Raw genomic sequence first — 17,331 nt, forward strand, 5'->3', positions numbered from 1 at the left:
CTTTCACATTATCTTGGCATCACAACTCAAAAAAAGATCATGAAATAGATAAAAAAAGCCCACAAAAAACTAAAAGCCACTCCCTTGAATGCAAAACTAGAAGTGATAAAATCTAGGTAAAAAGTTTTATTAAACAGTTAATGAAGGGCAATGTCTTATTAGGATCTTTTTTGATGACAAATTCTCTCAATGTTCATGTAGCTTGTTGTTATTTGAACAGAAATGAGGGCCATTGTGCAGACCATGGAAGGATTAAAAATGATTTCCACATAGATTATTTGTAATTACAAAAATCAAAAGGGCCCTTAAGCAAAAAGCCAGAACAATCCCTTGGTGGAGCGTCAGTCCACGGCAGGAAAAAAACTCTCTCACACATCCACATTCACTCTTACTGTGCCAGTTTAAAAGTACCTGGTAACAAAACTTGCCTATCTTTGGAATGTGGAATGAACACTGAAGCATTAATGAGAAAATCCCACACACAGATAAGGAGAATTTCATGACTCCAGACCGAGAAAGACTGGGCAGGAATCTGAGCCCATGCAACTGCAGCTGTGGTGCTGCACCTCTAACCACTTTAATATCAAATCACTACCAGGGTCTTATTTTAATTAGTATTGAAAACAAACACTTTTCTGCTAATTCCTGGAATGTGAATAGAGTCGATATTCTAATTCTAGGCATTTTTCCATTGGAAGTTGGGGACATTCTTTATCCGTTGATTATATTATATTATTTCCAATCATACAGAGGAAAGTACCGGGATGGTACTTGTTCTGCTTACGCCTATTCATTCTTTTGTTTTGATTATTGTTTCTGGTCACCATCTTCACCACATGCAACACCTGTTTCCACCATCTTGTACATTCAACCACAGACTTTCTTGTTATAGATCATGTCAAATAAACACTGTCATCAGACCAAATGTCCATAAGCCATTGCACTTTGTTCCCTAGTCTAGCACACTTGGCTAGATTTCACACAAAAAGCAAGGATTCCACAAAAAAAATGGATTCAAATAGTTAAAAAAAGTTTTGAATTTTTTCTTATGAACAACAATACATTGAATTCAATTTTTGTCATCTGCGTGATGACATGGAGTTAATCCAATCACTGACCATACTTTCACCTCTCTGTTGTAGCACATATGGAAGCAGAAACTAAGTGTGTCATGAAAAGTTGCCAATGGCATCCAGGAACCTTAGGAGAAATACAGTTGGAAAAAAGGAACTAGGCTATGTGGCGGATGGCTGTGGCCCTTGCCCAGCTGAGACGCCCCTCTGATGGAAGGACAGGGGGAGAAGGCATATTCAGGACAATACCTCCCCCAGAAAACAAGAGGGAAAATCCCCTGGCTCACAGCGGGTCCACAGGTTTGGAGCTTAGAAGCTCAACCCTGCTGGGGCCCGTGGCCTCCACCAGGGGGCTCCTGGACAGTTTCTGAGCCCTGGGTTGCAGAACCTCCACCACACCTGGAAGTTCTGCCGGAAAAGGATCTGAGAGCACCTGGAGCACTGCCCTATAAAAGGGGCCGCCTCACTCCATTCGAGGAGCCAGAGTCGGGAGGAGGAAGACGAAGCTTGCTGGGAGAGGAGTATAGGCGGCAGACGGAGAGAGAGATGAAAGGACTGTGGTATTGCTTGTGCTTATGTACTGTGCTCTGTAGTGGGGAGCAAAGGGAAAGTGCTCCCCCACTTAAAATAAAGGTGTGTGCTGGATAGAACTTGCGTCTCACGTCTGTCTGTGTTGGGTAGGGTGGCTGGTACACCCCCTGATGGTCCACAGCTAACTCTTAATAATAATGGTTTTGCAATGGCAGTTTATTCGGCTGTGTGGTCCCTTGTAGAACCATTTTTTGATAAAGAACTATTACATTCTGGGAAGGGTTCTTTGCATATGAAAGTGGCTCTTTGGGTTTTAAAAAGCTTTCTAATATGTGAAACAGAAATCTTTAATGTATAGCAGGCTACCTAGCAGGATACAACAGATCAAGAAAACCTCAATTTAGCCTGTGCTATTAAGTCCATCTAAAATTATGAACCCATTGGTATCTATTATCATATATTCATGATATTTTTTGAAACCTGTTATGGATCTAAATAAATAAAGATTCTTTCTGGAGCCTTCATATAGATCAGGGATTGCCAACTCCAGTCCTGGAGGACCACGGTGACTGTAGGTTTTCATTCTAACACTTTTCTTAATTACTGACCTGTTTTTGCTGCTACTTAACTTCTTTTGAATTAATTTTAGTTGACTTGTTTAAAGATTTGTTCCCCTGAATTTCTTCACCGTTCCTCTGAATTGCTTCATTTCTTTCCTTAAATGGCACCCAAACAGAAATGAAACGTGAAGTGAGTGAGCCAACAGAAGACCAACTAAGTCAGGGCCTCAAACTCCAACCAATTTCACTCCAACTAGTTGCTTAGTTAGGCACTGATTCTCGTTAATTAAACCCGTTCTTTAATTCCATGGCTTGTTGCTGCTCTCATGGTGCAACAGCAGACATTTCTGAAATTGTTGGTTTTCTCCTTTTTAAGAGCACTGTTCAAATGTTTTGTGGACCTGAGCAGATCAACATTCCTGAGACCTTCACCTTTCCTTATTCTCAGATATTGTATGATGGCCACAGTTTGCTGGTCCTGTTTTGGTTCATTTTGTATCTTATTATTGTTTGGCTGCTAATTAAGGAAAAAGAAACAATTAAGGGGTCTGAGTCTTCAAGAGCAAGTCAATTAAAATGAATTTAAAAGAAGTTAATAAGCAGCAAAAACAGGTCACTAAGAAAAGGGTTAGAATGAAAAACTGCAGCCACAGTGGTCCTCCAGGACTGGAGTTGGCGACCCCTGAAATAGATGGTTGTTTTGGATCCAAAAATGGTCCCCATATGGTACTGCTCAGAAGAACCACTTTGGTGCCTTTATTTTATAGGTACAGGCACTAGACAAAATAGTGGCAAAAGATTTCCACTCATGTCCTTCAACATTCAGGAAGTGAGTGCCTAAGTTCAAAAAAGAAGAACAGGTGAATAGGATTAACACTCTGAATTAAATGATCTTTCAGTTTGAATTATTCATGTTTTAGAGTGCACTTAAAAAAACTGTTATAAGAGCAACTTTGTTGAAATATTTAAGGTTCTAGTGAGGCCAGATTGTAAATATTCAAGGAGATACTTGTTTTGTGAAACATAATATGTGCACTATAGTGTGATTTACCATAGACATGCTGATGAGACACCAACCTGTCCATTTTTACAACAACAACAACAACATTTATTTATATAGCACATTTTCATACAAAAAGTAGCTCAAAGTGCTTTACATAATGAAGAAAAGAAGAATAAAAGACAAATAAGAAATTAAAATAAGACAACCTTAGTTAACATAAAAAGGAGTAAGGTCCGATGGCCAGGGTGGACAGAAAAAACAAAAAAAAACTCCAGAAGGCTGGAGAAAAAAATAAAATCTGTAGGGGTTCCAGGCCACGAGACCGCCCAGTCCCCTTTGGGCATTCTACCTAACATAAATGAAATAGTCCTCTTTGTAGTTAGGGTTCTCACGGAGTCACTTGATGCTGATGGTTATACAGACTTCTGGCTTTTAATCCATCCATCATTGTTGGAACATCATGGTGCTTTGGGTAGATGGTGGTGGCACAAGCCACCACCAATAGGACACCGGAAAAGGAAACAGAAGAGAGAGTAGTGGTTAGTACAAATTTTGAATGAATAGTTATTATAATGAATTGAATATACAGAGTGTCAGGATTAAATTACAGTGAAGTTATGAGAAGGCCATGTTAAAGTAATGTGTTTTCAGTAGTTTTTTAAAGTGCTCCACTGTATTAGCCTGGCGAATTCCTACTGGCAGGCTATTCCAGATTTTAGGTGCATAACAGCAGAAGGCCGCCTCACCACTTCTTTTAAGTTTTGCTCTTGGAATTCTAAGGAGACACTCAGTTGAGGATCTGAGGTTGCGATTTGGAATATAAGGTGTCAGACATTCCGATATATAAGACGGGGCGAGATTATTTAAAGCTTTATAAACCATAAGCAGAATTTTAAAGTCAATTCTGAATGACACAGGTAACCAGTGTAGTGACATCAAAACTGGAGAAATGTGTTCGGATTTTCTTTTCCTGGTAAGGATTCTAGCAGCTGCATTCTGCACTAGTTGCAAACGATTGATGTCTTTTTTGGGTAGTCCTGAGAGGAGTGCATTACAGTAATCTAGCCGACTAAAGACAAACGCATGAACTAATTTCTCTGCATCTTTCGATGATATAAGAGGTCTAACTTTTGCTATGTTCCTTAGGTGAAAAAATGCTGTCCTAGTGATCTTATTAATATGCGATTTAAAATTCAGATTACAATCAACGGTTACCCCTAAGCTTTTTACCTCCGATTTGACTTTTAATCCTAATGCATCCAGTTTTTAGAGCCCTTACATAGTACTGAAGAACAAGCTGTAATTTTCTACATTTAAATAGCCTCTCCTTTGCTTTTATTCTATAACTAGCAAAATACCCGCTCTTCGCCGCGGCGAAGTACTGCTTTAAAATTTTTATTAAGAAGAAAAGTAAACCTTTTTAAACTGAGGAAAAAAATACCAATAATTATTTGTTAAGGATCTCTTTCTATACCACGTTGTCAGTTCAGCCCTCCGGTTGTAATATGACCAAGCTGTGCGCTGAGCTTACTCTTGAGCATGCAAGGTATAGTTGGCCATGTGAAAAGTAATCTTGCCACAAATCAATGGCAACCTTTTGTAGGGTCTGTCCCTGAGACTTATTAATTGTCATTGCGAAGCAGAGCCTTACTGGGAATTGGAGGCGTTTGAATCAGATCAGAGGGTATAACAGGGTTGCGAGGAATAAAAACGCTCTCCCCTGAGCCACCGCCAGTAAAAATAGTTGCCTCAATTAGGTTCTTTTACAGACATGTGACCTGAAGTCTCGTGCCGTTACAAAGTTTCGGTGGCTGTAAGTTTCTCAGTAACATTATTGGTGCCCCAACCTTCAAACTTAGATTATGCTCAGGAGTGCCTGGAGGATTCAGAGTGTGGAGAAAGTCTACCGGATAGTGCACCGCGTCTTCCACTTCTACAACTGAATCCACAGACTGATATGTTTTCGGTTGTGAAGGTAGTTCTTGAAGTAAAATGTGGTTTATAGTCGTAGTCATGTCATTTCTTGGTGTCAGGATAGCTCTCTCCCTCAACAATGACATGTCGTTTTCGTGGAGATTTCATAGATTGGGGCAAACATTTTGAAGAAGGCTTTGTAAGGTATTCACGTATATATGTACGTAAGTAGGATTCAGTTAGCGTACCAAATTTCTTGAAGATGGGCCCATAAGTAAAAAAGACCGTTGGAAAGTTCAATATGGCGGCCGACAGTGGCGTCATACCACCGAAATAAGTGTGTACATTGGTTTCGGTTAGCGCAGGGAAGCCACCTACCAAATTTCGTGAAGGTGGGGCCATAAATAAGAAAGTTTAACATGGCGGACGTTGTCGACCGTTATGACCATTATGCATAGAATTTCGAAATGAAACCTGCTTAACTTTTGTAAGTAAGCTGTAAGGAATGAGCCTGCCAAATTTCAGCCTTCTACCTACACGGGAAGTTGGAGAATTAGTGATGAGTGAGTCAGTGAGTCAGTGAGGGCTTTGCCTTTTATTAGTACAGATGGATCACCTGATTTTTATCTTTGAAAGGACAATGGTCTGGCCTGTTTAAAACTATGAGAGGTTACCAAACTGGTAGAAACAAAGAACTGGAAATTAGCAGCATACGTTAGTCAGGGCACTCCCTAGGATGACATCAAGCACTAAAAAGGTGATAAATACATAAGGCAGAAACAGAATAGGACCAAGGATAAGAGATTTGACATGTAAGGTTACTTGAACATTGAGCAGTCTGTCACCTCAGACAGAAAGGAGGGTTTGACTTTAACCAGCTTGAGGCAAATTCTGAATTAGGATCACTTAAAGGTGAAGAAGGATGAAAAACCAGAAACTCTCATGCTGAAGGGCCTAAGACAGGTCTGACCAGAATCAGGGAGAATTGGTGCCACAACAGAATCTGATCAAAACTGAAGTCTCTGTAATCTGATAGAAGCTAAGCTAAAAGCAAACTGAATGTACTTCCTTGTAGCTTAAACCGGAATGAAAAACTATAAATAGATGCATAATTTGTTTTTTGGACTGAGCTAAATTTTCCAAAAAAAAAAATATCAACAACAACAACATTTATTTATATGGCACATTTTCATACAAACAATGTGGCTCAAAGTGCTTTACATGGTGAAGAAAGAGAAAAAAGACAAAATAAATGATTAAAATTAGGGAACACTAATTAACACAGAATAAAAGGAAGGTCTGATGGCCAGGGAGGACAGAAAAAACAAAAAAAAACTCCGGACGGCTGGAGAAAAAAATAAAATCTGCAGGGGTTCCAGGCCACGAGACCACCCAGTCCCCTCTAGGCATTCTACCTAACATAAATGACCTCAATCAGTCCTCATTGTATTCAGGGTTCTCATGGAAGAATTTGATGATGATGGTCATGTGGACTTCTGGCCTTTAATCCATCAATGTAGGGACATCATGGTGCTTTGATTAGGTGGTGGTGGCGCAGATCACCACTGCAAAAAACCAGAACAAGAACAGAAGAGAAAGTAGGGGTTAGCATGGATTTTGGAGCCACCATGAATAATAATGATAATTAATTGAATATGCAGAGCATCAGGATTAAACTAAGATGAAGCTATGAGAAAGCCATGTTAAAGTAATGTGTTTTCTGGAGTATTTTAAAGTGCTCCACTGTATTAGCCTGGCAAATTCCTATTGGCAAGCTATTCCAGATTTTAGGTGCATAACAGCAGAAGGCCGCCTCTCCACTTCTTTTAAGTTTAGCTCTTGGAATTCTAAGCAGACACTCATTTGAAGATGATTTGGAGTGTAAGGTGTAAGACATTCTGAAATACTAGGGGGCTCCGCCCCCTGCTCGCTTCGCTCGCCAACCCCTGGCGTTGGGGCATGACAAAGAGTGAGATGTATGAATTAGATATAGAATAGTGTGCAGGTGTGGATTATGCATATAGAAAGCCAAAAATACAGTGTTTGGCACAGAGTAATGGTTTATTGGAATATTTCTTTGTACACAACATTAGTAGTAAAGATGGTGTCCTGTCTTTGAATGAGTCTTCCTTGTGATTTGTTGATGGTCATGGCAAATGCAGGTTTAATGGGGAACTGTCGGCGTTTCAATGTAAAAGGTAATTCTAGGTCAGAACTCATAAGGTCAATTCTAGGAATGAGAACAGTATTGTTAGAATGTGATCCTGTAAGAACTGTTGCTTGAATAACATTGTGTGTCATGGTGTTGACGACTAAACGTGTGCCATTGCATAAACCCTGTTTAGTGTTAAGGTTTCTTAATAGCATGATTATTGTTCCGTTTTTAAGGCTAAGACTGTGTTGTGGTAATCCGGCTGGGTTAATAGTGTTCAAATATTCTAAGGGGAAATTCAGATGTTCATTGTCGTCATCAGAGTCAACTTTGTCAGAGCTTAGAAAGAGCCGTGCCTCTCCAGAAAGTAATGAAATGACCTGGTTATTAATGTGATCAACATTAATATTTTTTGGACATAATATAGTGCGTTGTGTTAAAAGGGGCATTTGGTCTAATTAGACCGCTGTTCCAAATATCTCCGTAAGTAAGTCGTTGCAGATGAAGGGTTGAGGAATTGTAATAATATCTGGGTGAAGTCCATCTGTATTGGTGAGTGTACAATGTTCTAGTTGTAATAACCAATTGTTATATTCGGGATCTGGAAATCGCATGTTTTGTACCAAGTGTATCTTTATAAAGCAAAGCCAATTGTTCGCGTAACATTTTTTGTTCCGCGGTTTTAGAAGCGCGCCGAGGTGAATTTTTTTGTTTGATGCGGGTTCGTGTTTGTGTTCCCGTTACTCGAGCCGTCTAGTTTTGTATCCGTGATCGTGAATTGATGACTTGTTTGATCTTTATCGTGAGGAATATGGATAAGTAATAAGTAGGATCGAACTCACTGTTAATATGCGGACTGTTCGTTTCTTCGTATTATCTCCAATCAGGTCTCGCGCCTGTATATGTATTGTAGTTCGGTCTCGTGTTGTTTATATGATGTCGTCGCGTATTTTAAGGTGGACTGAATAATAGCTGAGTGCATGGTATGTGGAGCAATAGGTAAGCACTGTCTAAAATCTACTCCTAATAAAAGTACCTTTACTCCAAAGGGAATATTATTATTCATCAACGCAATGCCAATTGTCCGCGTATTTTAAGGTGGACTGAACAATAGCTGAGCGCATTGTAAGTGGAGTAATAGTTAAGCACTGTCTAAAATCTCCTCCTAATAAAAGTACCTTTCCCGCAAAGGGAATATTCTTATTCATCAACGTTTGTAGAAGTTTATCAATGATGTTGAGTAAGTGACTGGATGCCATTGTACAGTCATCTATAATTAATAGTGTGGCAAGACGGATGTCACGTGCATTGTTACTGTGAATTGTCATAGTGGATACCGATGTTTCTGTGATTGGGACCGGTATTTGGAATAAGGAGTGACATGTGTTTTTGGAGCCAAGACATTTTTTCTTCCGCGGTTTCAGAATCGCTTTGTAGGTGCCGACGTGATTTGTGCATATTTGCGTTCTTGATTTGTTTCAGGGTGCACTGTTCCAATGCGATGTAATATTTGTCCACATAAGCGAAAGCAGTATGGGTCATTGCCTTTTGGTGACATGATATTTACTCCGGTAGATGCAAAATCAAATGCACTATTGTAGGATGTAATGCAGATGCGCCGCCGTGTATTTTGTTGTTTCATGCGGGTTCGTGTGTTTGGTCCCGTTATCCGAGCCAAATCGTTTTGTACCCGTGAGCGTGTATTCATGACTTGTTTGTTCCTCAGCATGCGAAATATGGATACGTAATAAGGAGGATCGCACTCACTGTTAATATGGAGCCTTTTCTGCAGTTGAACGGTTAATAGTGCTTTATTGTAAGGAGATCCACCTATGCTGCCTAGTGTGAAGGTGTTGAGATGACGTATGTTTAATATGGACGGTTCCTTTAGAAATGGGGCTTTGGGTGTCACTTCTTATTGATGTTAGTGTGTTTGTGGGTCTGATTCGTCGTTGTTGTGAACGTTTCGTGTGCCATGTCTCGTCTCTAATGGGCCTGGCGTGGCGGTCACGGCTTCTTTTTTTTGTTGCGTTAGGAGCTTGTTAAATCTTCATGTTCGTGTGGGTCCTGTTTTGTGTGCAATGGGATTCGTGCGGCGCCGTGTGCTTTTTCGGCGTCTGAGCCGGGGGGGTTGGGTTGGGGGGGGGGGGGGGGGATTATTGGTGGTGCGCGAGCGTCTTCTTTCTTTTTGTGTGCCAGGGGCTTGTTAAATCCTCCTCTTTGTGTGTGTCCCGTCCGTTGCTTGTAGGGTGGGTGGGGTGGTTTTGGGTTCTTTTTTTTTGTGTGCCAGGGGCTTGTTGAATCGTCCTCTTTTTGTGTGTCCCGTCCGGTGCCTGTAGGGGGGGGGGGGGGTGGCTTGCAGGTGGGCGCGAGCGGCTTCTTTTTTTTTGTGTGCTAGTTTTGTGTGCAATGGGTTTCGTGCGGCGCTGTGCGGCGCCTGCGTTTGACTCCTTTTTTCTGTGCTGACTCCTTTTTTCTGTGGTAGTGGCGCCTCATTTCTTTGACTCCTTTTTTCTGTGCTCACTCCTTTTTTCTGTGGTCGCGTCCGCCTCTCGCGGAGCCTCATTTCTTGGGGCGCCTGCGCAGTACGTCTTTTTGCGGCTACGGCCCATGGCCGGATGTCCCTGCGTCCATCCGGTTTAGCATTCTCGGTTAGTAATATGGATAAGATGGAGTGAGATTATTTAAGGCTTTGTAAACCATAAGCAGTATTTTAAAGTCAATTCTAAATGACACATAACCAGTGTAGTGACATCAAAACTGGGGTGATGTGCTCTGATTTTTGTTTCCGAGTTAAGATTCAGGCAGCTGCATTCTGCACTGGTTGCAATCGATTGATGTCTTTTTTGGGTAGTCCTAAGAGGAGAGCGTTACAGTAATCTAGCCGACTGAAAACAAAAGCGTGAACTAATTTTTCAGCATCTTTCAATGTTATAAGAGGTCTAACTTTTGCTATATTTCTTAAGTGAAAAAATGCTGTCCTAGTAATCTGATTAATAAGTGATTTAAAATTCAGGTCAGAGTCAATAGTTACCGCAAATTCTTTACCTCCGTCTTGACTTTTAATCCTAATGCATCAAGTTTATTTCTAATAACCTCATTATATCCATTATTGCCAATCACTAAAATTTCTGTTTTCTCTTTATTTAGTTTGAGAAAATTACTACTCATCCATTCGGTAACACAAGTGAGACATTGTATCAGTGAATCAAGAGAGTCAGGGTCATCAGGCGCTATTGATAAATACAGTTGTGTGTCATCAGCATAGCTGTGGTAGCTCACATTATGCCTTGAGATAATCTGACCTAATGGAAACATGTAAATCAAAAAGAGCAGCAGACCCAGGATAGAGCCTTGTGGAACACCATATAGAATACCATGAGTCTTTGAAGTATAATTACCACAACTAACAAAGAATTTTCTATCTGCCAGGTAGGATTCAAACCAATTTAAGACACTGCCAGAGAAGCCCACCCATTGACTAAGGCGATTTCTATGAATATTGTGATCAATGGTATCAAATGCGGCACTCAGATCTAAGAGGATGAGAACAGATAAATGGCCTCTGTCTGCATTTACCCGCAAGTCATTTACTACTTTAACGAGTGCAATTTCTGTACTGTGATTTGTTCTGAAACCCGACTGAAACTTATCAAGAATCTCATAGAATTAGACAAGATGGAGTCTCTGTCTATCCTTAAGTGGCCTAGCCAAAGCCTGGACTTAAATCCCATAGAACATCTATGAAGAGACCTGAAGATGGCAGTTTTCAAATGCTACCCATTAAATATAATTGAGCTTGAGGGGATCTGCCAGGAAGAGTAGAATAAGCTGACAAAATTCAGGGGTGCAAAGCTTGTAGAGACTTACCCCAAGAAGACTCGAGGCTGTAATTGCTGCCAAAAAGGTTCCTACAAAGTACTCAATTAAGGGTCCGAGTACTTATATGAATAAGAGATTTCAGTTTTGGATTTTAGGTTTTCCCTTTGTCATTATGGGCTATTGCATATACAGTAGATGATGAGTAAAAGGCAAAATGGCACATTTATCCATTTAAAATTAAATCTTACAATAAAGTGTGTAGGATATGAAGAGATCTGAATACTTTGATACTATTGTTTATGTGTTTATATAGTAGGATGGTAAGATGTAGTTAATATTTAAAAATGTAGTGATTTTGACATTCCTAAGTTACTTATTTTCCTGAAAGATTAAAGCAAACAAATTATGAGATAATTTATCTCTTTATTATGAAATAATGTAAAATTACAATGTTAATCTGTATTATGAATGAGTATGACTTCATACTGACTTCTTTACACATTGCACAATCTCCTGTAGACAAAACACTCTTTTTCTGTGGCAGGGCTGTGCACTAATAACTTTTCATTTTTTCTAATGTACTAATTTTAATCTTCTCAAATTGAGAGGTGATCTTCCAAACCTTCTAATTATGTAAAGTGATGAGTCATTTGCTAAAATCACAAAAATTATCTAAGCTTAGTTTTGCTTGCTGCCTCTGTTGCAGATCCATCCCATTATGTACACTCTGCTTATCTATGGTATTCCAGTAGATGGCGCTACAACAGCACTTACGCAGGTAAACATATGTACTGTAAGTGATTGTGCGTTCCTTGATCTTTTTTAAAGCTTGTCATTTTCACCACTAAAAAAGTGCACAGCAAATTAGCTTCAGGTATTTTTCATAGAATGTTCATACTACCACAATGTGTAACATGCTTCCTCAAGGATCAAGTTTAATTTCCTCATTTGGTTATTGTTTGTGTGGAGTTTACACATTCTCCTCGTGTCTACATGTGTTTTTCTTCCACATCTCCAAATGTTAGGTTAGTTGGTCAGTCCATTTTGGCCCTTTGTAACAGTATGTGCAACAGGGGGTTCTGTGATGGGCTGGCTCCTCCAACGCAGCCAGGATAGGCAAATCTTATTCATACTCAACCCATGAACCACTAGAGCAATCAACTAAAAGATCTGTCAAAGCTCCAAAGAAGATCTTACATTAAATCTCATTAAGTGCTGATTTTGTGAAAAGGACAAGTGGAATTTGTTTTTCTCAATGCAGCTCTGGAGCTTCCAAGTCAGACAAAATAGTAAAGATGATACAAACAAAAAAAAATTGCAACTTGGGTTAAATCCTGAGAAACTGTAAATGCTATGGGTAGAGTCCATACTACCATCTAACTTAAGCTCTTCAGTGACCTTAAACATATTCAGTTATCAGTGAGAATCAAGGTCCAGTGAGATAGGATGCACCACCATGACACTGTACTAATGTCAGGTTAGCAGATACACAGTTAGGACTTGAACCACAGAGAAGTTTCCTTTTAGATCTATAAATCTTAAAACTGAGACACTTGCCCTGTTTTTTCTTTTTAGCAGGTCTTATTCGCATATACATCTTCAGTTACAGTATGTATATGGGAGAGTCATTGACTTTTATTGAGATATTGCCTCTTTAGGAAAATATATTAAAAAATTAAATTATATTTTACTTTTATGATTGAAAGATAGTATTAATGTACAGACTAGCATCTTCTTTTTAATTCTTGAACAGTTTAGTTTAAAATACAATAGCCAGTTCTCATGCCTTTTTTTAGTATAAACATAAATAATTCAGAAGGACATCTGAATTAGCAACAAATGTTAACAGTGTACATTGCAGAAGGTTAACACAAATGCATTAATACAGTACTTTGTTTTTCTTATGAAACAAATAAAAAAACTGACTTTACATTAAACTTTTTCTAAAGGTGGCATTGTTATTTACCTGTAATTTGATTGCCTTGGTTGAAATTAGCTTGGCTCGCTGTGACAGCATAGGGGGCAGATAAGCTTTGGGCTGAAGCGTTGTGGATTGGCATCATGCTACCACAGGCGTTTCCCACAAAGCCAATTGGATATCCAGTGACAAACAGTGGGAGGAAGCCATGAATGAGCAAACATGTGCAGAAGAGTTGTTTCTTCATCTAACAGGAGGAAAAGAAAAATTAGCCCAAAAATGTTTAAAGCTTTAGCTAACAGGGTCTGCAAATCCTACTACTGTGGAACAATGTAGTCCCTAATTTTCATTGTAAGCAATTTCTTATTCATCTGCTTCCTTCATTAACAAGAAACTTTATTTTTTTGTAGGTTCTCCACATCTTGTTGCCCACCTATAGACCAAAGTCTGTGGTTGACTTCATGCGCCCAGGAGCAAACTGCATTCCATGGAGCATCATTACTTTGGTTGCACTGTCCTTCATCACATGAATGTAAATGTTTTTAGGCTTTGTCATCTTATAAAATAAGTCCTAAACATATGTTTTTAATAAGGTCTTTCGTGTTTTGTTTTGTTTTTTGTTTTTTTTATAAATTATTCACGTAAAGGAAAAGAATGTTAAAGGTTATTTCCATTCTGGTTAAAGATGCAACTTTTTACCTGCATAGCCTTCATCTGGTGTACAACTGAAAAGGAAAAAGCAGGCAGGATATATAGAAGGAGGAAGAAGGAACAAAGCCAGGGTAGGTGAAAGGAGAAAAGGTGAGAGTAAATGAGAAGATGAATGAAGAGATTAAAAAGTTAGACAGCCATTTTCTTTGAAAAGTGTGTTTGAAGCCCTGTGAAAGAACACAAATAGTGAGATCAGTGTGGCTTTGATCAAGGGAAGTGATGTGTTCTGCAATTTGCTTTGTAAGGTCTTTAATTTAAAGGCCCAAAAGTGCTCCCTAAAATGGTCTGCTAGCCTTCTTCCTGTTTCACCAATGTAGCTTGTTGAACACTTTCTACAAGAATTGCAGTAAACACAATTTTTAAACCAGCAATAGGCCCATTGTTTAATATTAAATTTACCAGAGGGACCAGTTACAAGGGTATTATTGGTGACATATTTGCATGTGATACAGTGACTCCTGTTATAGCTCAAAGTGCCTGGAGAGGAATGTGGCTCTCCTCTGTGAAGTGAGCTGTGAATGAGCAATTTGCGGAGGTTAGGTGGTCAACAAAAGGAAATCAAGGGATGGTTATCAAAAAATGGCTCCTGTGGAGGGATCAGTCTGCAAAATTGGGAAGCTTTGTTTGATGCTTTCTTTGAAGCTTTGAAGCTTGAAGCTTTGTTTGAAGCTTTCTTTGTTAATCATAAGAATGTTATGATTAAATGGGAGAACGGATGAGATATGGATTTCATTAATGGGGTTCCTCTTCGAGTGGATGTTATGAGGTCTGATTCTGGCTTGATTGAGGGTCCTGTCCACAATATGAGAAGGCTATTGCCCAAGTCAAATCCACAAAGCCAGTTCAGGATGCTGAAGAATACCTTTACTGACATGTACGTGGAGTTGCTAGTACATGAAAGGAGATGACTAACTTACAGATGTTGGTTACACTTCTTAAATACACTTGTCAAATACAGAAGGATGTGATTAGTTTCATTTTGTCAAGATTCTTCTACACTAAGATTATCTTGGTTTTCTTAACAATACTTGTCCTTGTGCTAAAGTAGCAGCGTTACTGAGTCACAGATCAGCAGGCTTTAATTAAAAGGCTTCCTAAGAGCTATGAAGGCAAAAGGTTAAAGTTAACAAGGTCAGAAGTCATTCAGTATAATCAATATATAACCAAATAGTGAAAATCAACAATAAGCAATTATCATTTGCTTTAAGCAACTGATTCAAGTAAATCTATCTTAGCATAAGGCAGTTCAAGCAACAGGGCAATAAAACCAATGTCAGGTGACACAAAGACTCGCATAGTACATTTAAAAATATCATAGCATAATGGAATGATGATAAAAAAAAGTTATTATAAATAACAGAAGTCATTCAATATAATCAATATATCATCTAATAGTGAAAATTATATTTATCAGTAAAAATCAGCTCTCACAGTATCCCCTAACAATGAAGAAACTCTTCATTCTGAGTGCTTCATTACAGAAGTCAGCCTCATCAAAAACATTTTACACGTCTTTATTGTTTGTGTTTAATGCAATTAATTTCACTGTTTCCTTTTCTTAACTTTTGTTTTCTGTAAGCACTTTTAGATGTGGGCCTATGTATGACAGATTTGTAATTAAAATTCAAAACCATCATCATTATTATTATTTTTATTACAAAGGTTGTAAGAATAAAAGTGTGCATTTTGAAACTACCAAGAAAAGAACCACAATAACAACATATGCATTATTATAATTTGTGCATAATCATAATCTGTATTATAATCTATCATCTGAGTGAAAACTAGTTATCACCTGCCTCAGTTGTGTGCTAAATGTGACAAAATTCATGACAAGGACATACCATAATTCATACACATATGTTGACTGAATTTCTTATGACCATATGGTATACTATTCTACATTCTGTTGCCATTTCTCTGATTTAATGCAATCCAGTTCTTTCTGAACAACTCAACTAATTATTCTTTCTTTCTTTTAGTAAATGCAGTTCAGGGGCAGCAGTGGCTGAAGTGGAAAACCAGAAGAGGCAGTACTCAAGGTATTTCAGTTTCTTCAGCTAACCAAAGATAAATATTATGCCTTGCTACAATTGCCAGGAGATATGAGCCAGTTAACACATGTGGTGTTATAGTACCAAGAGGTTGTGAGAAGTGCCAGTACTGCATACTGGTGAGTACTTCAGACACTGTCAGCACACATGGAAATACTCCCAGTATTCCAAACAGCAAAATGCAGAAGTACTGGACTACTTAAAGCACTGAGGGGAAGCCATTATGACACTGCTGGGACCCATGTACTGTAGTTGCCTCCATATGAACCTTAATGTCCTGCATACATTTTAGTTACAATAAGTCTAATGCCTTTCTATAGTGAACACTATCACAAAGGCACCTTACAATTTAAAAGTATAGTTCAGTCATCCCCTTATTTTTTTACCACGGCCACACAGACAAGTTAAGTGACTCGTGAAGACCACACAGTGAGCCATTTGTGGGGAGTGACCTGGTAATCTTGTGGATTAATTTAACCCACACTGTCTGCTTAGTCAATTGTCAGTTCAGACATGTCTGGAAAGGCTTATTTAGCACCTGTAAACACAGAAGACATTTTATTGTTTCTACATGGAATTTATGGTCTAGTACTACTTGTTTGGCAAGTAAAAGGGAACATTCTAAATTTATCACATAAAAAAATCACATTCTTCCATATAGTTATTAGTTTAGATAATAGGAGCAAAAACAAGAATATGAATAATAAAACATTGAAGTCAAATTAAAAATAAGCCCTGGATAGTAAATTAATATCCAAAAATATTTATGTACTGCATCACTTTAAACCCATAATGAAATTAAAAGGCTCCTCTGTAACAGTGTATGCTGAAGTCACAGCATCTTGAAACATCAACAAAACTAAAACTTCCATTTTAATAGTTATTTCAGATAGTGTTTTAAAATTAACTAATTAATATTACCTAATGCAAAGAACATCTGGAATCTGTCTGAACCATGGCTATGTTATGATTTGTCACACTATATTAATTTTTTTGCACAGTGAATACATTCTTCCTAATCTCCATTCATATACTGTATATTTTTCAAACATCTGGATTATCAATGAATCTGTTTTCCATTGTTTATATCATACATTTTGATTTAAGTTATGTTACTTTTCATTATAGTTATATCTTGTTTATTTCCATGTCACCATTTCGTTTTCCATGGTTGCTGCCATTTTGTGGCCCTGTTGACACAATGTGATGCACATACATCCCAGCAACATTAATTGTAAGGATCAGCAAGTCACCAAAGTCTTTTCATCAAATCATGGTTTGGTACCACATAGTGTAAGTTTGTAGAGAGGACTTTAGGGGGATATCTCATTATGATTTTAAGTTTTACAAAAAAATATTCTTTTTCTGAATTTCTTGTACTAAGTTTCCATCTATCTGAAGTTCACAGGTGAAATAGAGAGACAGTTTCCTGACCGTTTCAGACAGCACACTTGAGCCATTAAGGTCAAAGCCGTTAAAGTGCCTACTGTAGAATATTTCACATTCCTTCATTATAGCCAAATTGATCTCTCTGTTTGAGTTCTACCATATGAATTTTAATACTTTTTTCAAAGAAAAACAGGAGAAGCAGAG

General features: G+C 38.4%; 1 protein-coding gene across 1 annotated transcript in view; it reads right to left on the reverse strand.

The window, feature by feature from the left end:
- The window catches only part of LOC114658517 (putative ferric-chelate reductase 1), a 51,188-nt gene extending 37,727 nt beyond the window's left edge, over positions 1 to 13,461 (reverse strand). The window contains exon 1 of the mRNA XM_051933204.1: positions 13,022 to 13,461. Coding sequence (XP_051789164.1) covers positions 13,022 to 13,220 — 199 coding nt within the window. The 5' untranslated portion in view covers positions 13,221 to 13,461. The remainder of the gene's footprint in view (positions 1 to 13,021) is intronic.
- Between the last annotated feature and the right edge of the window lie 3,870 nt (positions 13,462 to 17,331).

The sequence above is a fragment of the Erpetoichthys calabaricus genome, chromosome 10 (assembly GCF_900747795.2).
Source record: "Erpetoichthys calabaricus chromosome 10, fErpCal1.3, whole genome shotgun sequence".
NCBI classification, from domain to species: domain Eukaryota; kingdom Metazoa; phylum Chordata; class Cladistia; order Polypteriformes; family Polypteridae; genus Erpetoichthys; species Erpetoichthys calabaricus.